Source organism: Ictalurus furcatus, chromosome 6 (genome assembly GCF_023375685.1).
Source record: "Ictalurus furcatus strain D&B chromosome 6, Billie_1.0, whole genome shotgun sequence".
NCBI classification, from domain to species: Eukaryota; Metazoa; Chordata; class Actinopteri; order Siluriformes; family Ictaluridae; genus Ictalurus; species Ictalurus furcatus.
The window spans coordinates 19,184,448-19,207,929 of NC_071260.1; the positions used below are offsets into that span (position 1 = coordinate 19,184,448).

The following is a 23,482-nucleotide window of genomic DNA, read 5'->3' on the forward strand; positions in this document are numbered from 1 at the left end:
AATATAGTAACCTTTTCTGCAGTATAAAATGAACAAATATTTATATATTTAGCACTTCTTCCTATATTGAATTTAAATAGTTATTTACATTTTTAATGATACACCAATGCTGAGTATCATTACCAAAACTGGTTTGAAAGACTGGATCAGTATTATATCAGGTTTGACATAAGCTCCCTGGAGAAAGAATTAGTTGCATCCACCAACAGCATGGCCTTATTGTATAGTGTCAATAGGTTGCCCAGTTGAACAAATGCAGCTTAACTTAAAAGCAGAATGTCATTTATTGACCAGATACTGAGGTTGCCTTTGTACTTCATGTCCAAGCAGAACACAACACTGACATTCCTATGTTCCAGGATGACGACTATAATGTGTGTAGTGCCAAATGTGTGTGTGACTTGTTTGAAAACATGATGGAATACTCAGACACTTTGGGAGTATGACGGAGGATTTAAAAAATGTAGTAAAATTTGTTGAATTTGAAGTGCCAAATAAACCCACATTAAGGCCTGGTGATCAGTGACTGGGTCAGTCAAGCTGTCTCAGTGTTCCGTCATGCTTGCCAAACAATTCACACACAGATTTGGCCCAATGCACCCTAAAGTTGTTATTCTGAAATGTGGGATGGGATGAGGCACTGCTACAGTATTGGTGGATGCAGATTTTTTTCTCTGGGGAGCTTATTTTCCAATTTGACCCAGCGTTATATGGACTAACACATTAATACACATGAATAAAGGACGCTAAATGACACATTTCACTATTGTGTCAATGATATTTGTATTACTTACAAAAACTTTGTTTACTTATACTTACTACATATACTTACAATGCTTAATCCAATATCTAAATATGTAGTAGTTATTCACACTATTATTTTATATTATGGCGCCATTATTGATATTATTGATTACTGTACATGCATTTACTCTAAGCCCCTATCATCGAAATATGTATAATAGTATTTAATTATCTGTTTCTCTCTGTAGGTTGATGTGGTTCATGGACAGTCAGTTCTCTCCTGTGTGAAGTTCCCTCCAGTGCAAATCACAACCCCTTCCTGTCACACTTCGTCCATTTCACCTTGACTCTGCACTCGTGCCCTCTCATCTCTCCATTCCAGCACTGCCCCCCTCCAGCACCACCTTTTTGCCATCTGGTCACTGAGGGAGTTGGGATGATGCCAGTCATGCACAGCTCCAATTTCTGTTTCAACCAGGGCTAATCAGAGGCGTCTCCAAACACCCCTCCTCGCCACACACACCGCAGCGGGCGAGATGGGCGACTGTAGCTGGGTGTGTTTGAGCCCAGCCGAGTTCTCCCAACTTCAGCAATACAGCGAGTGTGAGTGCCAAGCAAAAGTCATCCACAGGGCGAAAGTATGTTCTTGATGGTCTGAATCCTAGACTCAGAGCATCAAGGTCTCCATGCTGGCTTTGCTCCATCATTCTACAACAGCTAAATTATTGCTAAATAATTAACTAAATTAAATTGTATTGTTTAAATGAGCAAAAGAAAGCCTTCATATTTCATCACCATTCATAGAGCCCTATGAATTCAATTTTCAAGTACGTCACACATTAAAAAATAAATTGTATGCAGAATCATATGGGACTGCACTTAATAAAACTGTAGATTCTTCGTAATGTCTAGCTATATAATATCTGTCCTTTTTTTATATTTTAATTTTGACATGTCCACTCCACCATGTTTTTGTCTCCTAACTGCATAAAAATGATCTAAGAGTAACTATTTCTTAGATCATTCTTGTGATGGCAGATGGCACATACCCTATAACTAACTCAGCATTAGTATCACAACAATCATTGCCTTGTATAATAAAACATGATAAAAAAATATGAATGTGAAGGTGTCCTCAGAAAGGACACTTCTTTGAGTCCATATACTAAATTCTCAAGGACACACCCTATTCAAAGACACTCTCCCTGATCTTCAGTCTGTATACATATCAACCAGTGCATCAATACCATCGAATAGACTAATAATGTAGGGTTTCTGTCAGTTTAGAGCAAAGTAGAAATCCACCATGGGCCGGCACTCTGTGAGGCCAGTAAACACAACGCTGAGTGCGGCCACAAACACATAGACAATGAGCACCATCACAAAACACAATAACAGTTAACAAATACTGTACATTTGGCAAAAACAGCAAAAAGCCTACTCGCCAAAACCAAACATAAAAAAGGGGGATGTGGAATATAAGACAGGATTGCAAAATAAAACAGGATGCATTCATCCCATGTAACAATTCACCCCTACTGTAATTTAGTTTTTTTATCCCTCTATAATTTGTTTCCAATTTCTAATATTTAGTATCTTATTTTTAGGCAGCTGAATGATTTTTTTTTAAATTTGTAGTCTGTAAGACAGCTAAATGTAAAGTTTTGAACATGTAATTTGGAGCTATTATGTGTAAATGTCTCTGACACCAGGCTTTTGGGAAACTGTTGGGAATGTAGGCTATATTGACAGCAAGTATTGATGCCCTGTGCCATGAAACATCAGGAAAGGGACCACCATAGGAACACCCATGACCAGATTTTATTTGAGTGGTGAACTAACCACATCAAAGTGGTGTTAGTGGCAGTATGTGTGTCACACTTTTAGGTTGAGTATTGTCCACAGCTAAAAATATCCATCTAATAGTATCCTGTGTTGAGAAACCCACCATCAACAAAGTACTAGAGGACAACTAACATAAATTGTCTCTAATTGTATACCTACAATGTACAGTCATGGGGAAATGAAAGTACATCTTTTTTTTTATAACAAATATGTGGTCCTCATCAACTTCTGTAAACAAACATATAACCTCAGGTGACAACCAAAAACATAACAGATTTCAATATGTAGTCATTTTTTTCCAAAAAGTAAACCAACATTTAGAAACCAAGTGGGGAAAAATAAGTACATCCTATAATTCAGTAACATGTAGAACCACCTTTAGCAACAATAACTTGAAGTAAACGTTTCTTTAGGGCTTTATCAGTCTCTCACATTGTTCTGGAGAAATTTTGGCACACTCTTCTTTACTCAAGTTCATTGATGTTTGAGGGCATTTGTTTATGCTCAGCTCTCTGATGATCCCTCCACAGCATCTCAATGTGGTAGAAATCTGGACTTTGACTTGGCCATTCCAATACTCTGATTTATTTTTCTTTAGTCATTCAGATGTCGGTTTGCTGGTGTGCATGGGATCATTGCCTGTTGCATGACCCAATTTTGTCCCAGCTTAAGCTGCTGGACAGATGGCCTCACATTTGTCTTAAGAATATTCTGGTATGAAGTGGAATTCATCGCTGTCTCAATGACTGCAAGTTTCCCAGGTCCTGTGGCTGCAGAAGAAGCCCAAATCATCACCCCTCCACTATCATGCCTGACAGTTGGTATGAGGTGTGTGTGGTGATAAACTGTGTTTGGTTTTTGCCAAACATGGCACTGTGCATGATGTCCAAACATCTCTACCTAACTCTTTGTCCATGTAAGCCATACTTATTTAGTATTTATTCTTATTGTGCAAGTATGGTTGTCATGGACAAATGGCTACGTAGAGATGTTTGGACATCATGCACAGAGACATGTTCGGCAAAATCCAAACACAGTTTATCACCACACACACCTCATACGCATTAACATTTAATGTGCTCACAGAGGCCAGTAGGTCACATGATGTAGTTTATATATATATATACACACACGCGCGCACACACACACACACACACACACACACATATACATATACATATAGATATATATATATATATATATATATATATATATATATATATATATATATATATATATATCTGAGCATGAAAGGTCTGATCTTGGACTGAATTTTATGGGACACTCACTTGTGTAGAAGTTAGTGACACAATTGATATGTAGGCCCTAATAAATAAAGGTGTGTCTAATAAAGTGACCAGTGAGAATATACATTATTTCAAATCCCCAATAACTGCTCACACTACCAAGGCACTACTTTGTCAACAGTACTGGGAATTGTCCAGCACCCATTAATATCTATTGATCAGGAGTGGTTCTATGGCCTTCTTTTACATGTGTGTAGTCTGTAACGCTTGCTTCCCTCTTACACTATTATGTAAGATGTCAACCCTGAAGCATTTTTCCAAATAACTGTAAATTGGAGGCAGAAATTAAAGGAGATCAATACAAAGCAGATAAAATGAAACATTTTTACTTTTAACATTTAACAGATTTTAAAAGACAATAAGTAAAAGACAAGGCTTAAACTGCCTGGTACAAAAGCTTTGACCCTCTTTTTTGGACCATAAACAACAATTTTGGGCTGTTGAAAAAATTTATATACTGTCATTATAAACTTTGTAACATTGTTAATAATTATCAGATTTATTTAGCCATTGAGATTTTTTTATTTAAATATTGGATGACTGTTGATGAAAGTAGTGCACATTATGTATCTACCTCCATTATAAATGGTTTGTTATATTACCGCTGCCAGCACAAGAGTTTGTGTGTGTGTGTGTGCGTGTGTGTGCGTGTGTGTGTGTTTTGGAAGAATATGCGTCATCATTGGCCCTTATATTTTTGTCTCTCACACTTACATACACTTATACAAACATAGAGGGACCTTTTTTCCCCTGAGTCCTCACACTGTTCAGTAGCCCACCTGAGCATAACATGTACACATTCAGTAGTTCTATGCATATGTAACACATATTTATCAATATTGCAAATTGTAATTATATAGTGTGATTTAGAGAGCAGTCTAATTTACTACTTGGATCCCTATTTAAATGCCTGCTATATATTTAAAAGCTAGTTAGGAATCCCAGCTTTCAAAAATCAGGCACATTTGAATTTTATCTTTATTGAATGAAAACAGCTTTTGCATATAGGATATGGGCATTTGATCATATACCATATGTCCTGGGGTCTAATCTTATCTGCAAAGGACCAATGTGGCTGCAGGTTTTCATTCCAGCCAAGCAGGAGCCATCTGACAGTCGATTGAAGACCAAGATGAATTGATGGAATCAGTTGCCTCTTGCTTGGTTGTAACGAAAACCTGCAGCCATGCTGTGCTGTCTGGGAAAGTATTGACACCTAAATTGCCTTCTGAATCAGCAGCAATCAACAAGTCACTGTTACAGATGTACAGTTATCTTCTGATACAAGCTGCATTTATACATGATGCAATTATGAGCATTATTGTAAGGAAGAAAATCGTCTTGTTCATTAAAAGCAATGCATTTTGTATTTGTGTCAGTTGTATAAGTGTTAGTGGACAGGTTAATGTTCCTTTAACCAAGTCAGATGGAAATTTGCAGATAGAGATAGGTAGATAGAGATCCTACTGTTACCCTGCTGCCAGCTACAGCATTAATGGGACAGCAAGTCAGAAAACAAATAAATCTGATTCTGTAGTTCCTCTCAGATTTATTCTCCTCGATTTCATCCCTTGCATGTTTTTGAAAGGTACGTATTTGAAAGGTGTGTGTGTGTGCGTGCGTTCATGTGTGTGAAATATATTTGCCAGATTGACTTAAAAAAAAATCTGCCTAAAGAGATGTGTTTTTTGATGCTCTCTCAGTGTCAGTGTGTGGATTTTTCTCAAAGTAAGGAGAATAATGGGTCTCTGGGTCTCTGCTTCATGTCAACTCAAAGCTTAGTCTTTTTAGATGTATATACATCAATACTAATGGCATTTAGCAGATGTGTTTGTCAGCGCTGCATAGCCCTCAGTCATCATATGTGTTCCTCCTCTCTATCCAACCTCTGGCATTTTGCAGTAAAGAGGATCATTTACATGGAACTGTGATCGAAACTAAACAAACAGTTTATAAATCTCAGTCAGTGATAGTGTGAGGTCATTCTTTCCCATTTCACTAACTACAAGTTGGCTTTGTCGCCAGTTGAACCTGTGGAAAATGACTCGTTTTTGCTTCGGCCATGAAGAGGTTAGGTTTAGTTTTTGCTATTCTTTAGTTTATAGTGCTTCATTCTGACTAAACTGGCTCCTTCAGTTTGGAGGGAAAATACCTTCCACCCACTAGTTAATTAGTAAACTTTCATAGGTGCATCAGTTCTAACGTTTAAATCCAAATATTAATTATAAAAAGTTCATTTCCTTTTGATTGCTTTGTCATTTATTTTTCCTATTTTGGTCATTTCATTCTATCATGTATTTGTATTTGTATTTTTTTTTTCTCCAATTTTTTTATTTATGTAGAAAAAAATCACCTAGTATTTAATCTTGTTTTTTTTTTTTAAATCAAATGTAATATTTAAATTAAATTTAATATTGTAACATTTTGTATTGTAATATTATACATTATACAATATTACACATTATTGTAAGGGTATTTTGGGGGCTGGGGGGATAGACAGTAAACAGGGGTGAACAAATTATGAATTCATTAGCTAGCCCACTGGGCAAGTAAAAGCCCTAGTGTGCTGCCCAGTCTAGCCCAATCCCATCATTTGGTTTCCCAGAAGTTAGTTAGTAAGAGCTAGACTACAGACCACAAGATACACAATTATTTCATATCTTAAGTGTATTCTCCTTATTCTCTCCTAAGAAAGTTTCAAATGTTATAAAAGTCAGCAAGTTGTTGGCCAACGTTACATCACATGTGAAACATATTCAATTTGGGGGATTTTTACACACAACAGTCTCTAGAGTTTACACAGAATGGTCTGAAAACAAAGAAAGTTCTGTGGGCGGAAATGCCTTGTTAATGAGAGCGATTAGGAGAGAATGGCCAGACTGGTTTGTGCTGACAGGAAGGCTATGGTAACTCAAATAACCACTCTTCACAAGAAAAGCATCGCAGAATGCTATACATAAAACCATAAGGGGGTGGGCTGCAATAACAGCAGAAGATCATATCAGATTCCACTCCTATCAGCCAAGAACAGGAATCTGAGTCAGAGAGGAACTCAAGAACTGAAATTGGTCAGAATAAGTTTGGAAAAACATCGCCTCATCTTTTTCCAATCTTCTACTGGCTAGTTTCAGTGAGCCTATGCAACCTGTAGTATATATATGTTCCTAATTAAGTGTATATGACAGCTTTGCACTGGACTTTTGATGAAAACTTGATAGTCAAAAAACAAAAGTCAAAAAGAAATAGGGCTTTTTGTTTCTTTTTCTGGTTGTTGAATCTACTGGTCTTCTGGAGACTATACATAAAAATGAATAACCTGACACAAAATCTGCTTGACCCAGCGCCTAGGCTACTAATTTGTCCAACCCTTGTAAAACTCTAGTGTGAGATGTAAGCAGTTCAGTCACAATGAGTCTGATTTGTTGTCAGTGGGAGATACTGGAATCACCCCAACTGCACAAGTTCAGACATTAGTATTTGCCTGCAAAAACAACTTCTGCTGTGGTAAATGCTACTAATAGACATAATGACTCAAACATAGACTGGTGGGTATGAGAAAACAGAGTGAAGCTGTGTGCCTTTAAGGTAAGCTACATGCACCTTTCTAGGTAAAAGATACACAAGGTACAAAAGGTGTACTCTTGAGTGTACCACCTGAGTGAAAAGGAAACATATGGTTTAGTACATTTTTTTTTTTGAGAGTGTATATATCATTTTGCAGTTTTTAAGGAAATCCGCTGGTAGTTTGTTCCAACCGTCTTGGGGGAAAATGCCACATTTCTTCTGTAGACTTTTGTTCGCACTTTCTTCTGTCTTAGCAGGTGCTGGACATCGTCCATGATGATTTTATCTGAGTCAGTGTTCTTTAAGTTAATATGTTACTTTCTTTATAAATATAACATACAAATCACATATAGCTCCAAAAATTTGTTTGTAAGATTTAATTTAGTTGAAAATGAATGGGATCTAAATGTTATTGTTTCTACTAACACACTAATACACAAGACCCCAAATAAACGACGTTTGCACAGTATTGTATGTCTCAGGATTTACTGTAATTGACTAAAATCTATATCTGTAGTTACATATATAGGTGTATTTAAAATGACTTTAAGATTGGAGTCATTTTTCTTTCATGATATCTTATTTATACACACATTTCTTTTTATCATACACAGATTCCTCTAAGAAGCTAAAAGATGTTTTGGAGGAGTTTCATGGAAATGGTATACTCTCCAAATACAACCCAGAGCAGGTATGTCTCCTACATGATCTGTGATGACGTGATTAAATGCCATCTAAAAACACATTGTGTCCTCACATTGTGGCTATGAGGTGGCAGGACCAGTCAGCAGTACAGCCTGATTCTCACCCTGAAATGCTTCATCATCAGCTACTCAGTACCGCCTGGCCTGACACCACAAAGCCCACGAATCAAGTTACATTACAAAAGGCAGATACACTGATCATTTGCTTAATGGTGTATCACTATTATATTTCTTTGCTTTCTTCCACCTTGACACAAATATTACGCCTGTCTGGGTTTGGCGCCACTGGTTGTGACCCAGAGCCTCTCCTGGATCAATACAAAATAACAGTAGTGCAGTCAGCAGGTCTGCAGGCAGCGTCAGCGAGCCTGTGGTTTAACACTGCCCACATGCTGTCTTTAGTGCAGAGTGCAGGACTTTCCAACACATTTGCTGTCATGACAAGTGAATCAGACATAACCAGAAAAGGAACATCTACATCCTAGAGAAGGCTTTATCCCTAATGTTTTAATACCATAAAGTAAAAGAGATAGTCTTCTTCTTGTTTTTTTTTGTAGTTAGTTTACCCCACTGCCCTTCAATGGTAAAAGGCAGTACAAGCCAGTTTTCATCAAAAATCGAGTTCTTGATGTTTTTCCATGCATTTTGTTTAATAGATTAATCCTTTCTCACAGTACACTGGCATGCCATTCCACAGGTGGAATCAAAATCAAATTTTCAATCAGTATGAACAAGTTCATTATTATGTCACCACAGGTCTGTTATAAAATTAGTCAGGACACTGTTGGGTTTCTGTATGTAGAGTATTGTTTCTTTGTGTTTGGCTGCTGGTGAGCAGGGCAATGGGAAAGGGGAGGGCCACAATAAAATGATAACTTTTAAACCTGCACTGTAAAACATGATAGCCCCATTAAGTTATGTAAATGTATTTCTTCTCTTTAACTCCAATTGTCATGACAGGTTTTGGGATATTGAACTCAAGTTTATAAATTCTTAAAGTAATCCATTGTCTTGACTTAACTTTTTCAGTTGAAACAAAGGATTTTCAAGTTGAGTTTACTCACGTTTTAAAGGCAGCAGGTGAATGTTATTTTAACCACCTGAAATACTTAGGAAAATTCTAAAATCCCTGAGTGTCTACTTTCATATGAGCCATTACCCAATACTGTGAAATGTTCCATCGCAAATAAATTCAATGCTGAACACAGGCACCCCAAAAACAGTTGGAAATAAAAAATTGTTGCCCTCTGGTAAGAAGACTTTAAAAAAAAATAAAATAAAATAATTATTATCAGCCAATAAACATTCTTACTATTAGCCATATGACTCGTTTGGCTGGATATCAGGAAAATATGAAGTATTTTTTTTCTGTTTCACTCTATGAGCGTTTATTGCCTTCTGCCTCGGAACACAAACTGACATGTTCCGGTGATGACTCTCTTTCTCAATTCAATGTTTTAGCATTTAATGAGACTTTCATTATTTTAGATTTGTTTTAAATATACACAGGTATGGAATAAAACTTCTATCCAGTTCATGTAAAGTACATATATTGACTTTATAATAATTTGATAGTTTTAGCACCCCTAATCCAAACAGAAAGCACTTTTTGAAGTCATTTTTTGTACTTTCTACTCTAAAAGATAAACTTCTCGTGCTGGAAAACAGATCTGGCTCAATACAATACTTTTCATTAATACAGTATTCATATTGGTAATATAATCATCTTAAAAGTATGCAAACTGTCCTATGTAGTCATATTCTTGCCACATTAGTAGTCCAGCAGTTCTTAGCTAAAGTTCAAAATAAACCATGGTGCTGTGAACACGATGATCAAAGTGTGTACTATAACACTGACTGTAATGGTACTGTATATAATGGTATGACACTGAATGGTCCAAAAATGTGCAGTAATTTATGGTGAAGTGGTGCAGTGCCTGGTGTGTTCTCCTTTATAGCAAGGCTTATCTCACTCATTATGTGTAGGAATGGATTTACATGCATTTACAGGTATTTGCATATATATATATATATATATATATATATATATATATATATATATATATATATATATATAGTAATCTCACATTGTGCTGCCCCAGTTACTACATGTTCCCATACTGCATTACTGGCATATACACACGCATGTTTTCCTCAGCATGGTCTGTGGATTCACACTAGCCTACTGGTATCACTCAGACTTGAATCTTTTCTTTTTCTTTAAGGGAGATCCGATCATGTGAGGTCATGTGCTCCTTCTCTCATTGCTCTGCTCCCTGCCCTCTGGCCTTTTTATTCTTGTCTCTCTGATTGACTTTTTTGGCTTTTACAAATAAGTTTTAATTTTAACAACACAATGTTTCCAGAGGACTCTGTCAGATGGATCAGTCATTCCAGACCCTCAGCATAACTAAGTCTTATCTTAATCCTATGTTTTTGGGGGGATTTTTTTTTTCTAAGTTATGTGATGGAACAAATCAATACCCAAAAAGGCAAGGAATAGCAATGATGACATTTTAATGCTGGTCATCAGAAATAACAGCTAGTTCATGGAAGCAGTTCATGGAAGCCTACCAAATGCACCTTAGAGCATTAGAACTTAATTCCCTTTCTGCTTCTATCCTCACCCCTGTGACTGCCAAACAGAAGCAAGATGTTCTCAACCAAGTAAGCCAAAGCCCTCTGCGTTTGCATGCTCTGTGCTTCTATGTGTCTACATGGCCAAACATAATACATAACATAGTGCTCCACTCCTGTTTCTGTCAGTGCATCACACACGTCATACTGTCTCTTAAATTTTAAAGGTCATAGCCAGCTTCTTATGTGTCTACCATATGTTTAATATTTTTAAAATATGTTGAGTGTTGTCTGACACCTTTTTAATGTCTTGATGTTTTTGCAACTGTACACCTTTCTTTTTAATCAGCAGTTTTTAATGTTGTTTTTTTTTCGCTTTATTTTTACATGCTCTGTTTCTCAGGGTTTTCCAGTTTTCGTTATAATATCTATATGAAATTGTATACAGCTATACAAGTGCAAAAGCACTGCTGGAAAAGGGAATCTGGCCTGTCGCATAGTGCCAGCAAAATAATAGAATAGATGAGATGAGGGTATATATTTTTTTAAAAGTTAGCTATTACGTATGTCCAAAAGAAGTCTGTTTTTTGTCTCCCGTAATGTTCTACATCTTTCTCTCTCTCATCATATCTTTGTGTGTTGCCTATAGCCTATCGACTATGAGGGCTTCCAGCTCTTCATGGCCACGTACTTAGAGAATGACATCCCGGAGGAACTGTGCCAACATCTCTTCACTTCATTCAAGAGTAAGACCGGAACAAGCAGTTCCCCTGATGTTCCCCGAACCGGAGCAACGCTGCTCGGTAGATATGCTTCTTAAATTACTGATAAGTTCTCCATAGCCACTCTGAAAAAGTTGTGAGATAGCATCCACAAAAATCCTCTTGTATTTATTTTCACCGTCTAGTGAAGCGTTTGGTCATAATATGTAAAATGTCTAGAATGATCGTTTCCTTAGTGTATCAACATCAAGTTTTTTTTTCTTTTCATAATCACCAAATGTGAATAAGAAGAATGTTTATGAATGTTAATATCTGGAAAAAACCATGATAGTGATCTATCACATAGGGTACGTTTGAAACTTGCGTAGGCAAAGATTACACAAGGACATGCACAGAGGTGCTTATATACTTTACTATATTTTTAAAACAATTAAGTATTGGGTAGCAGAACACCTCGAGCCAAACTGTTGGGAGATTTTCAAGTGGCTGCTCTGTTGGTGTAGGGAGACCTGTTTTGCTCCCTGGCACTGCTTCCTCGGGCTCTGACTCTCTGTTTATTCTGGGTGAGTGAATAAAAAGGACGGATGGATGGATTATGCCCCTTTGCATGCTAAAAGATTATAGTCCAAAAGACCACCTTCTGTTTAAAGGGGTGGGCTTCAAGCCAATGCCTCATAGCTCTCTGCTCTGTCACAAATTTCTCCATAATGTACAGATTGTGCAACAGAGGTGGTCAATGGTGCCATCTAGTGCTAGGAAATGTTTACATTTAACAGTTTTTTCTACTGGTGATGAATGTTATCCTGTAGGAATTACAGATGAATACTGCATCTCATTGTTTCAGAATCCATAAATATGTTATCAACCTTTTTGCCACTAATTATGCCAAATTTTCTCCCTCACTGCCTTACAAACAGCAAAGAACTTTTAGAACACACCAACCTTTCTGATATTCCCACTTTTTCATACACTCATAGTGTTCCCCATCTTTGTCTTCTTCTTTTCTGTCCTTTATTCCTCTGTAACTCACTCTGTCTGCAGAACCCAAGTCGATTGATGCAGGTATCTCTATTCAGACAGAAGTGGCCTGCGCTCCTATAACAGGTATCTGTGTGTACAGTGCGACCTGAGAAACATCATCTGTAGCAGCTTTCCACTCCAGAGATACCACATCCCCTCATCATTGTGTTGGTTTTCAGTGTTTTGCCAAATGTGTGACAAATCCTTCGGATTTTGTGTTGGCATTTGATCTTTTTTTAGTGTTCATGGCAAAGTGTAATTGTGCTCACATTTCATATTCTCCATGCTCTACCCAGTGATTAAATACTGTGAAGTGTTGCTTTTATTTCTGTGCACTATGGTGTCATTCTTCCCTTCAGCTTTGAAGCATTAAGACCTCTGAGTCACTCTCCTTACCTGCAGGATTCTTGCAGCAGCTCTGTCTGGATACATTTCCTGTTGTTCTCACGTCTTTGACACATCTCAGTTATTTCTGTTTCTTGTTTCAATTGGTCCCTTCTCAGGGATGAATGGGAAAAGTATCCTCAGTGCTATGGGCAGACACACTTCAGAGCACCCAGCTGGTGTGATGCCAGGATCCGGTGCCACCACCTCGCCATGCTCCTCCCGCTCCTCTTCACAACGCTCAGGCACAGGGGGTCACACTCCTCATCGCTCACCCAAACCCTCAGCAGGCAGCAGCTGCAATGCCCTGGCCCCCTCCAAGAGTGCCAACTCCCCTCGACTCTCCCCAGGTTAGAGTCCTCAAAAGCAGATGTGATTGTCTTTTTTCATTCATTAATTTTTAGTACCTGCATTATTCTGGTAAAGTTCATAGTGAATGTGAAGCCTATCCCAGGAACATTGGGTTTGAGGTAGGAATACACCTTGGATGAGATGCCAGTCCATTGCAGGGCACCATGGCCACACACAGTTGCACACTCTTCACACCTAGGCACAATTTAGAGTAGCCAATCCACCTACTAGCATGTTTTTGGGAGTAGGGAGGAAACTGGAGAACCCAGAGGAAACCCTTGTGAACACACAGAGAAAATGAGAAACGAGTAACTTGGCTCAAGATCGAACCAGGGACCCTGCTGTGAGGCAGCAGTGCTACCCATTGCACCTCGCTGTTTGTAAAAAAGACTTAATCTTTTTTACTCATCACAAATGTTTTAATTTTTACTTCATTGAAAGTGTATTTTTTAGTTCAATTTCTCAAATGAACATATCATATGGTGCATTAAAAAAGAATATCATGAATTTGTGCTTTCAATGTAGAAGACGATTACACAATTACATGCTGCTCATCTGATAAAAGTTGTGAGAACATTGTTTTAGGCAACTGGGAAATAAGGAAGCCATGATTTGTGGAAAATGGCGATGGAATTTAAAATGGCAGTGGAAATGATTGGAAATATCAACTTTTTGGTAAATTTCTAAGAAAAGACTATGCATAACTAATATTTCACTGTAATTACACTAAGCATCAACTGCAAGTTACATAAGTTTTGCCATATTGAGAACCTCAACAAAAAAATAGTCTTTGTAAATATGAAACTAAAAGGTAATTTTACTGCCTGTGTCATGCCATCCATCTTTTATTTGCATTTGCATTACTTCTGCATACATCTGCTGTTAGGAGGATTTCCAAACTCATAAAGCGGGTTTGTGTGTTTAATTCCATTAATATGGTTTATATTGACATGAACTAAGATTCACTGACTATATTGGGTATTGTAAAATAAATATTAAAATGGTAGTGATAATGATAAATTAAAAGAGTTTGCTTGATTTGATATGATGCCCAATATGAGAAATAAACACAATACGAGTGTTAAGAGACAAAAGCTTATCTTTAGTATATGGTCACTGTTATGTTTTCAGAGCAAAGTCGATCAGACAAGGCGGTGTCTCTGAGGAAAAGTCCATCCCCTCAGAAGAGTTCCACCCCGTCCTCACCACAGATCGTCTTCCTGAAAGACATTGTGTGCTACCTCTCTCTACTGGAGCGAGGGACTCCAGAGGACAAACTAGAGTGTAAGTGTGTTTTCCATCCAACCATCCATCCATTTTCTATTCTGATTATCCTACTGGGTCACGAGGAACCTGGAGCCTATCCTAGGGAGCATGGGTCACAAGGCGGGGTACACCCTGGACGGGGTGCCAATCCATCGAAGGGCATATAAGTGTGTTTTTCGTTTAGTAATACACACATTAGCTCCCTGCGCTCAATCCTCACGCCATTATTCATTGAAGAAGAACCATTCAAGTAGAGTGAATTTTAGAGCCTATATTTTATTGCAGCTTATCGTAGAAAGCACCAGCAAACATATGAATTCAAGCAATTGGCGTCTTTATTATATGCGTTGCTTTTCATAACGTATCCTATAAGCCACTGAGAAGACAAATATTTTCTGCATTTTTATATTTGCCCATCATAATAGACATCTTTTCATATGCAGCTTTTTGAATCACACTCCTGAACAAAAGGTGAAGTAAAGATATTTTTACTTGCATGAATCCATTTTGCTGTGGAAGCCAAACATAATTTAAGACCAATTTCATAGTGGAAAGTGTGTGTTTCTGTACAGATGCAAAGTCTGCTTTTTGGTTGGAAAGCCACCAGGTTTTCATACCAAGTTGAATATTTTTTAGAAAACAAAGATTTGGTGTCATTTTCAAACATGCTTAATAAACTATGAGCAAATTGCTTTTCATTTCCAGTTTTTCCCTTTCAGTCGTTATGAACTCTTACATTGTGTTCAGATTGTATGGCTTAGGATCACAATTATATGTATCCGGTGACTATATTTATCAGACTCTAAACTTGTACTATAAACTCTGTATGCTGGGCCTCTACCAGTGAGCAGAGGCGGAAAGCTAATATTCATATATGCTTCTTTGTATGTAAGATCATCTCAGCTCAGCTGATTCTTAGTGTTCTGTCTACGAAGAATTTATATATTTAAACCACCATTATAAAACCCACATGTAACAGTGCTGTTGTGTTGGGCTCAGGGAGCACCTGTCTTTTCCAGTGTTGGCCTGTGTGTTAATGAAGTCCCTAAAATTTACAGGATGGGCTCTCTTATCTCTTCTTTCTCTTATTATTCTTGCTCTGCAGTCATGTTCCGGTTGTATGACACGGATGGCAATGGCCTGCTGGACAGCTCAGTAAGTCAGCTACGGTTCTTCAGTTCCGGGTTATATATAACCTGCAGTCTTTTTGGTTCTATTGAACAGCTACAGTATAGTCTTACTATTGCATTCATGGATTACTGTATGCATCATCATCATGCAGTCCATTCTTTACCTCCTTCTTTTAGCATTAGACAGCAGCAACTTAGAGAGGGAAACTCAGATAATGATATGTCTGGTTTCATCAGATATTTTAAGGGAAGGCTGACAGGAAACCAGGGTCATTCTGAGATTGAGTGGTTTCAGTCTGCATTGTGCATTTATTATCATTAAATATTAAACTCAATCTAACTCTAGCATAAATATCCACTCAGGAACTGGACCGTATCATCAATCAGATGGTCCATGTAGCAGAATACCTGGAATGGGACTCAACAGAGCTGAAGCCAGTAAGTTCACCCTTGTATTTGAAGTTCACATGTGCTTATAGTCTACTGAAAAAGTTTGTATCATCCATTGTTTATTGTAAATGAAATTAGAAAATATACATCTATTTTTGCAATTTATCCACAAATAACAAAAATTCCAAAGTTCAAAATGAATTGATTGTCCAACCCAATATACAGACATAGACATAAACACAAAAATAGATTTTTTTGAAAACAACCAGAAGAAAAAATCGAAGTTTTGCCATGTATGTGCTTCTGTTGCAGATCTTGAAGGAGATGATGGAGGAGATTGACTACGACCATGATGGAACAGTCACACTAGAAGAGTGGATCAGAGGGGGAATGACCACTATCCCCTTGCTGGTACTGCTGGGCATGGAGACGGTGAGTCAGAGCTCATCTGTGTGCATAAATGTGTCTTTCTGATACTAAAGTCATAAAGCCAGCTGTACTGAAGGCTGAGTACTGGACTCTGAAAAATTAGGGCATGTGTAGTTGTTGAGAGTGATTATTTCCCTTCTCCTTCTCCTCATCTATTCTCAGAATGTACAAGAAGATGGGCAGCATGTATGGAGACTGAAGCACTTCAACAAGCCAGCGTACTGTAACTACTGTCACACTATGCTGTTAGGAGTGCGCAAACAAGGCCTTTGCTGCTCACGTAAGCACCTAATCTGTATGCTGAAATATTGTGATGATGTGATGGAGTTATAAAGGAAAACCAGTAAGTGGCATCCTCCAAAAGCTATATAAATGATAAAAAGGAGTCATGGAGCATTTTGGGGTTGGGATTTTTGTCATCTTTTTTTGTATCAATTTATGGACTTGCTTCAAGGTATACATCATAAAAGAGCTTTGTCTTTCCATTTAATTTGTCTGACAGCTATAAATATAATTGCATATAAGCATAATTTGAATTATTTGAAGACATGACACTCCAACCTTTCCCCCAAGCTTAATGATTAACTTCCTCAATCCACTTTTCTTTGGCAGTATGCAAGTACACAGTCCATGAGCGCTGTGTGTCCAAAGACATTGCTGCTTGCATCAGCACCTATGCCAAGTCCCGCAGACACACCAATGTGAGTAAACCAGACACAAAATACATCTGGCACAGGTTTGTTACACACACATACTGTACATACCTACCCACTATATATTACATATACTATACAATACTATAAAGTAGATCATTTTTTATCTAAAACCTATTAGCATGACAGTGTTTATTACCCTAGCTGTTGTTTTAGAAAGGTATAAAATGGTGTGTTTAAATGTTTGTTACTCTAAAATTTTATCTACCTCTTAAGTTTAGAAAGGAAGTATGTCAACTGTTTTAAAATCAGTGTTTCTTATCAAACACTTATCAATAATATTACAGAGAACATTCCTATAAAGTATGCAACTCACTAATTTGTCCACTTTCCATTATTTTTACTTATCTGTATCTAAGCTCTCATAAATGAATGTGTCAGGGAGGTTATAAGAACATTTTGTGTTTGCGTACAAGTAGCTGTGTAAACAAAGAGAGAGGAAATGGTATAAAACAGGTAGCAAAGCTTGTGCAGTTAACCTCTAATTTGTTTTACTGATTCAATTAAAAGCTTCTGGAATTGACACCTGGGCTTGGCCTGTTTGTGTTGTAAACAACTACAGAAACGATGTTCACTATAGGCAAAAGATATGTGTACTGTGAGATCATAATCTTATAGCACATCAATGTTAATTTGGTATAGAAGCTGCTATTATTGCATCATACAATTGGTAGAGTTGTTGAATATTTTAATAAACAAAATACACCCATGTAGAAAGTGGAATGATATTTTATGGTCAGTGATTCTGTCTGTTTCTTTGTTTAGCAATTTCAGTATAGAATTATAATACTGTTACATCTGATACTCTTCTTTGTGTTCTTTGTCTTGTTAAGGAAAGAAGGGATCCTTTTTATTTTGTTGGACGTGAAGATATAAATCATTTTTGTAATTGAAATAACCAAACCATGGGTTACTGAGTATAAAATCTGAGAGGTGGGACTGGTCTACATAACAAAGGCAGTCAACAGCAGAGAGCCGAGAAATCGAAGTATCCTCAGTTTACAGAATATGAGTCTGGTCCTTATTTTTCCTTATTTTTGATTATCTAACTCTGCTGTATCAGGCTTTTATGAGTACATATAGGCTAAATTGGACTCCACATTGTTATTACACTCAGTTGCTGTTTTGTGGTCAGAAATGAATGAGTCAGATGGCACAACATGTGCCAGAAAAGTGGCCTTTTTGAATGGACAGGATGGGAGGGGGGAATGCATATCCAAGACACTGTAAGATAAAACCATAATTTGGAAAATCCGTTTTTTGGTACTGAATTACAGCCTGTTAATCTGTTTTGTACGTGATATATCCATTTGTGCATTGAGAATGGAACCAGATAAATGCGGAAATATGAACACATTTAAAAGGAGTTGATGATGTGTTATTGGTTACTAACCTGATTTTTTTGGTCTGGCCCACTTAACATTGGATTAAATGAAATGTGGCCCATTACCTACAATGACATTTTGACCAAAAAAAAAGAGAAAATTCATTTTATTTTATTTTTGTTTAGTTGGGTTATGTTTTTATGTTTTCGCACAGTTTGTAACATTCCCTCTTTCCTCGCTGCAGGCTATGCAGCATGTATGGATGGAGGGCAATTCTCCAACCAAGTGTGATCGATGTCACCGCAGTATCAAGTACTACCAGGGCCTTACTGGTCTTCATTGTGTTTGGTGTCAAATTACTGTAAGTATACATATCACTGTCTGGTGGCCGTTAAAAGGTTGACATCAAATTTCTGCTTCGACTTTAAGCAGTCAGTTTGCTTATTACAGGCTTAATTGAAAATAATGTCAGTGTTTCAGTGTTTGAACAGTTCTTCACTGTACTGCCCTGTATTTAGATATATTTTACTGTACATTAGGAGGTAGCTTTGATGAACTATGAACAAATGAACAATTTTAAAGAATAATAAAAATGTATTTCTTTTTGGTTTCAATAATATAGAGATTATTTTAGTTTAAGATATTGTAATGTGTGCTTTCTTCCTAATGGTGGCAGTATTTCCTTTGCTTTGTACTATCCTGCTGAACTTTAGCATGCCCAGTGTAAATCAATCAACTACATGTTACATTTTCGAAAAACCTCTCTCAGACACAGTGCTCAGTGGAACATCAAATTTAATTATTTTTACTAACATTGTGTTCCTGTATGAGTCAAGGGAAAGAGGAGCAGACTTTATTAGCTCAGGCTATTGGTGAGTCTCGGGTTCTTTACTGCAGATTTCTATTTTTATCTGCAGCTCCATAATAAGTGTGCATCTCATGTGAAGCCAGATTGTGATGGTGGAGCATTGAAAGACCACACCCTCTTGCCATCTTACATCTGCCCTGTTGTACTGGTCAGTCCAGTCTTTTAATTCATGCTCTGTATCTGTTTAACAAGCTCTAACACATGTTGGATGTTATTGCATAATTGAGACACTCTGCCTTTTCTCTTGGTCTCAGGACCGTCACTCTGTAGTAAAAAGAGGAGAGGGTGAGTCCTCCCCCAACACCAGTCCTGATGACTCCAACCAGTGCTTTAAGTTCACTGGCGATGGTCAAGCACTACAGGTCAGCTATCATAATGCAGGCTGGTTGTTGTCTAAACAGGTTCAGATACTTTAACTGAGTCTTTGTATTTTAATGTGGATGTGCTGTCTCTGTTTTTCCTTTTATCCATTTACAGATCACCCCTCTTCCGGGAACACATCCTCTACTGGTGCTGGTTAATCCGAAGAGTGGTGGTCGGCAGGGAGAAAGGTGCGAGGCATTGTTTTTTTTACTCATTATTCACAACCATGGAAATGTTTTATTTACCTGACCATCATTTTACACCAGAGCATTCTATATGTTACTGTGTCATACAGTTTTATGATATTATGTTGTTTAAGTGATTTCAGAACTTCAAAACGATTTGTCAGTGGTCAGAATTTCTGCTTTCTGTAATCCTAATGCGCATAGCTAGCATGTCCACCATGTCTATTCTGCTATTCCTGCTGGTCACTCTGTCCTAAATATCATCAAAGCAAACAGGAGGCAGCACTGCTGTTCAAGAAGGATGAATGTAGGTGTTGTTACAGCTCTCACCGCCCACCACACATCCTCAATTTGCCGAGGGACCAATTTGGGATCCAGCAGGAGCGTCACCATAGCAACGTACTTATAAATACCAATAATGGCCCGATTATTCCCTATTATTAGACTCAAGCTCACACAAAGACGCGTTAACTGCCCCAGATCCAAAAAAGAACACTATTTGAACTGTTCCCTTGATGCAAATAAGTCGATGAAGTGGTCATCACTGAATCAGATTGGGTACCTATTGTACTTTTCCACTGCCTTCATGGTGTTCACTGCTTTGAAAGCTAACTCGGGAGGTTTAGACTCTTAACTCTGCCTCTATATTCTTTCCAATTGAAAGAATGGTGTTTTTAATGGTTATAAGTGCTCAGAGTATCGCTTCTCCTAACGTAATGAGCAATGCTCTAGACTAAAAGCTTTTTGTATGATGCGCTTCAGACTTTCAGACTCTCTCTTTCTCTCTCTCTGTGCCTCCCCTTGTTTCTTCTACTGAGACAGAAACAAGCAGTAAGAGATTAAAAAACAAAACAACAGTGAAGGGCAGTCCAGAGATTTCATTTATAATTTCAAGTAGTACCTGCTTGTCACAGATACTGAAAACTGCCTAACAGTGTGTGTGTGTTTGTGTGTGTGTGTGTGTATGTGTGTGTGTATGTGTGTGTGTGAGAAAGAGAGCGAGAATGTATGAAGTGCATCAGTTGGTCTTCATGTTTTTTTAAATAAATCTTTCCATAGCTTTTTATCATTCACTATAACTCACAGTTGTCTGTTTTTCTCCATAAGGGTATTGCGGAAGTTCCAGTACCTGCTTAACCCCAGACAGGTTTACAGTCTAGATCGTGGAGGGCCCATGGTAGGGTAAGTCACCAGAAAGAACACTGAACATGATAGTTTGGAGGATTAGTGGGAGAATTTTTTTGTGAGATCTTTTCTTGTGGATTTAGCGTAGACTGAATGAATTACACACCTGTCAGCCTTTTTTTGTGTGGTAACTCTGCCGTCTAACATCAGAGTAGGCTACAAGGAGTAAAGACTCAAAATACACAGAAAGAAAAGCTTTCTTTTTCCACCAATAAAAACAACAGATGAACCAACTGACATGAATTTGGAATGGCAGACGGTTGTGTAGGTGTTTTGAATTTTCCAATGCTAACTAATTAGTAAGCTCCATCTCAGTTCAATTTTCTTTCTGGAAAGACATGGTGCACTCACTTTCCATCAAGGCAAATGGAGAACGTTTTGAGTTTGTTAATGTGAAATAAACTCTATCAAATTATGTTTGACTTACATAGTCATTAGACAAGCTAACATCGGCTATTGGTATTTATTATGCATGCCATAAAAATTTTCAGCCAAAAAGATAGTCAAAACGGTACTTTTTCAATTGAAAGAGAAAAAAAAAGGAAAAAAAGATTAAGTAGGCCTACAACAAAGTGTTAAACAGACTTTTAATGGTAACGATAACTAAAAATGTGTTGGCTCTTCTGCAGCATTCAGCTCATACATGTTCATGACAGTCACTGGTTCAAACAGTCAAGCCAGTTGCAGTAGAAACTGGAGTGTTCATATACAGTATACCAGGGTTTATGGTAACTACCAGGCACTTGGAAGAGCAGAAGAGCAGCATATTTTTTTTCCTCCCAAGCACCTGGGGGTTACAGTAAAAACCCAATATATATGTTCACTGCAGTTTCTACCTTGGACAAATGATTTGAGATAGAACTGTACTGAAAATGTACAGTATTTCCTCAGGCCACAGAAAGCACATATCACCACCAAGTTTTGATCCACCCATGCTTTTGATGTCATTATTTCTTTGCTGTTGAATGCCTTCTTCAAAACATTCACGCAGTTTAAAAAAAAAAATTATTACAAGTACACCCCTGTCACATCCCTGCATGTCTGTAGATCTAAAATCATCTAAAATCAACTTGGCCATAGGGCAGTTCAGAAAGCATAGGACCAGCAGAGCATCTTAAGCAGACACATTTACTGTGACTCACAGAGCCAGTGGTAAAATCCCCTATTGTGCAATTATCTTTTCAAGCACCCCTGGGTGTAGGTACTGGGCAGAAAAAAGTTTGACTGTATACTTAAAGCAGGATGAGGTGTTTCTTTCTTTTAATTTCCATAAAAACTGCAAGACCATCACTCTAGCTTCTCTCAGGACTAACTCATAAAAACACCCACCTGTCCCAAGTAAATTAACCTCTGGACCCTGCACAATTAAGTAACTGCCAGGTAATCCACAAACCTAACCAATGTGGAGCTTTGTGTACTCTTGTGAGACCCTTCCACAGTATTTTAATTTCTTATGTTTTAAAGAAGACATCATCATCAAAAAGGGGGTGTTAAAGTGCATCATATGTGACAACTAGCACTGAGACCAAAACTACAAAAATGGCAACAAAAAATTGTCAATTCCAATGGATTTATTAAACATTCATTAAAATCCTCTGGAAATTGATTTTGTGCATACAGTATGTACCAACATTGCAGTATTCAACAGTGAGAGTGTGTTCCTGGGAAAAAGAAAATTCTGGTGAAGCTAAGGACTAGCCTCAAACTCTACTGGAAATTTCACTTCCAAAAATGGGAGAATTATGTTCTGAATATGTTATGGACTGTAAATATTGTGTCTTTGAGGTGTAGATTAAAGTGTAGGTATAGTTCAACTGAGTTTTTTATTTTTTTGAAAGATAGAAAATGTTTGATGGTTTTGCTTCCTTCAGAGAAAATTGATGCAGTGATAAAAGACTTGGGTATGTGCCACATCTTGAATCTTTATTCATTCATTCACCTTCACTAAACGCTTCACTCTGGTCACGGTTGCGTTGGATTCGGAGCCTATCCCAGAAACACTGGGAACAAGGTGGGATTTCAACTTGGATGAGGCACCAGTCCATTGCAGGGCACCATGCACACACATGCACACGCTCATCTGTCAAGGGGCAATTTAGAGGAGCCAATCCACCTACAGCCATGTTTTTGGGAGGTGGGAGGAAACTGTTAAACCTGGAGGAAACCCATGTGATGTTGGGAGGGAATGCAAAACACTGCACAGTTTTAAATTTATGAATTCGTCCCTATATAATAAAAATGTATCGATGAGTCATCCTTCCTGAAGAAGGTTAATCACTGTTTTCTATGGAATATGAATCATTGAGTCAGGGATTGAGACAAACATTTATCTGACAGACAAGTGATGGAGCCATCTGAACAATTAGTAGCAATATAGTTTAATCCATAACAACTTTCTAATGACTAATTT

General features: G+C 37.6%; 1 protein-coding gene across 2 annotated transcripts in view; it reads left to right on the forward strand.

Annotated features, from left to right (window-relative positions):
- The window catches only part of LOC128608842 (diacylglycerol kinase beta), a 91,153-nt gene that overhangs the window by 24,470 nt on the left and 43,201 nt on the right, over window positions 1-23,482 (forward strand). Inside the window, exons 3-18 of one of the 2 annotated variants that reach the window (XM_053626945.1) lie at window positions 993-1,347; window positions 8,075-8,151; window positions 11,391-11,544; window positions 12,505-12,567; window positions 12,987-13,217; window positions 14,350-14,502; window positions 15,590-15,639; window positions 15,978-16,052; window positions 16,317-16,436; window positions 16,596-16,713; window positions 17,046-17,134; window positions 18,716-18,832; window positions 19,389-19,487; window positions 19,594-19,701; window positions 19,817-19,890; window positions 20,995-21,069. In XM_053626945.1, the coding sequence (XP_053482920.1) occupies window positions 1,281-1,347; window positions 8,075-8,151; window positions 11,391-11,544; window positions 12,505-12,567; window positions 12,987-13,217; window positions 14,350-14,502; window positions 15,590-15,639; window positions 15,978-16,052; window positions 16,317-16,436; window positions 16,596-16,713; window positions 17,046-17,134; window positions 18,716-18,832; window positions 19,389-19,487; window positions 19,594-19,701; window positions 19,817-19,890; window positions 20,995-21,069 (1,670 nt within the window). In that variant the 5' untranslated portion in view covers window positions 993-1,280. The remainder of the gene's footprint in view (window positions 1-992; window positions 1,348-8,074; window positions 8,152-11,390; window positions 11,545-12,504; window positions 12,568-12,986; window positions 13,218-14,349; window positions 14,503-15,589; window positions 15,640-15,977; window positions 16,053-16,316; window positions 16,437-16,595; window positions 16,714-17,045; window positions 17,135-18,715; window positions 18,833-19,388; window positions 19,488-19,593; window positions 19,702-19,816; window positions 19,891-20,994; window positions 21,070-23,482) is intronic. The other variant, XM_053626946.1, reaches the window with a different exon arrangement.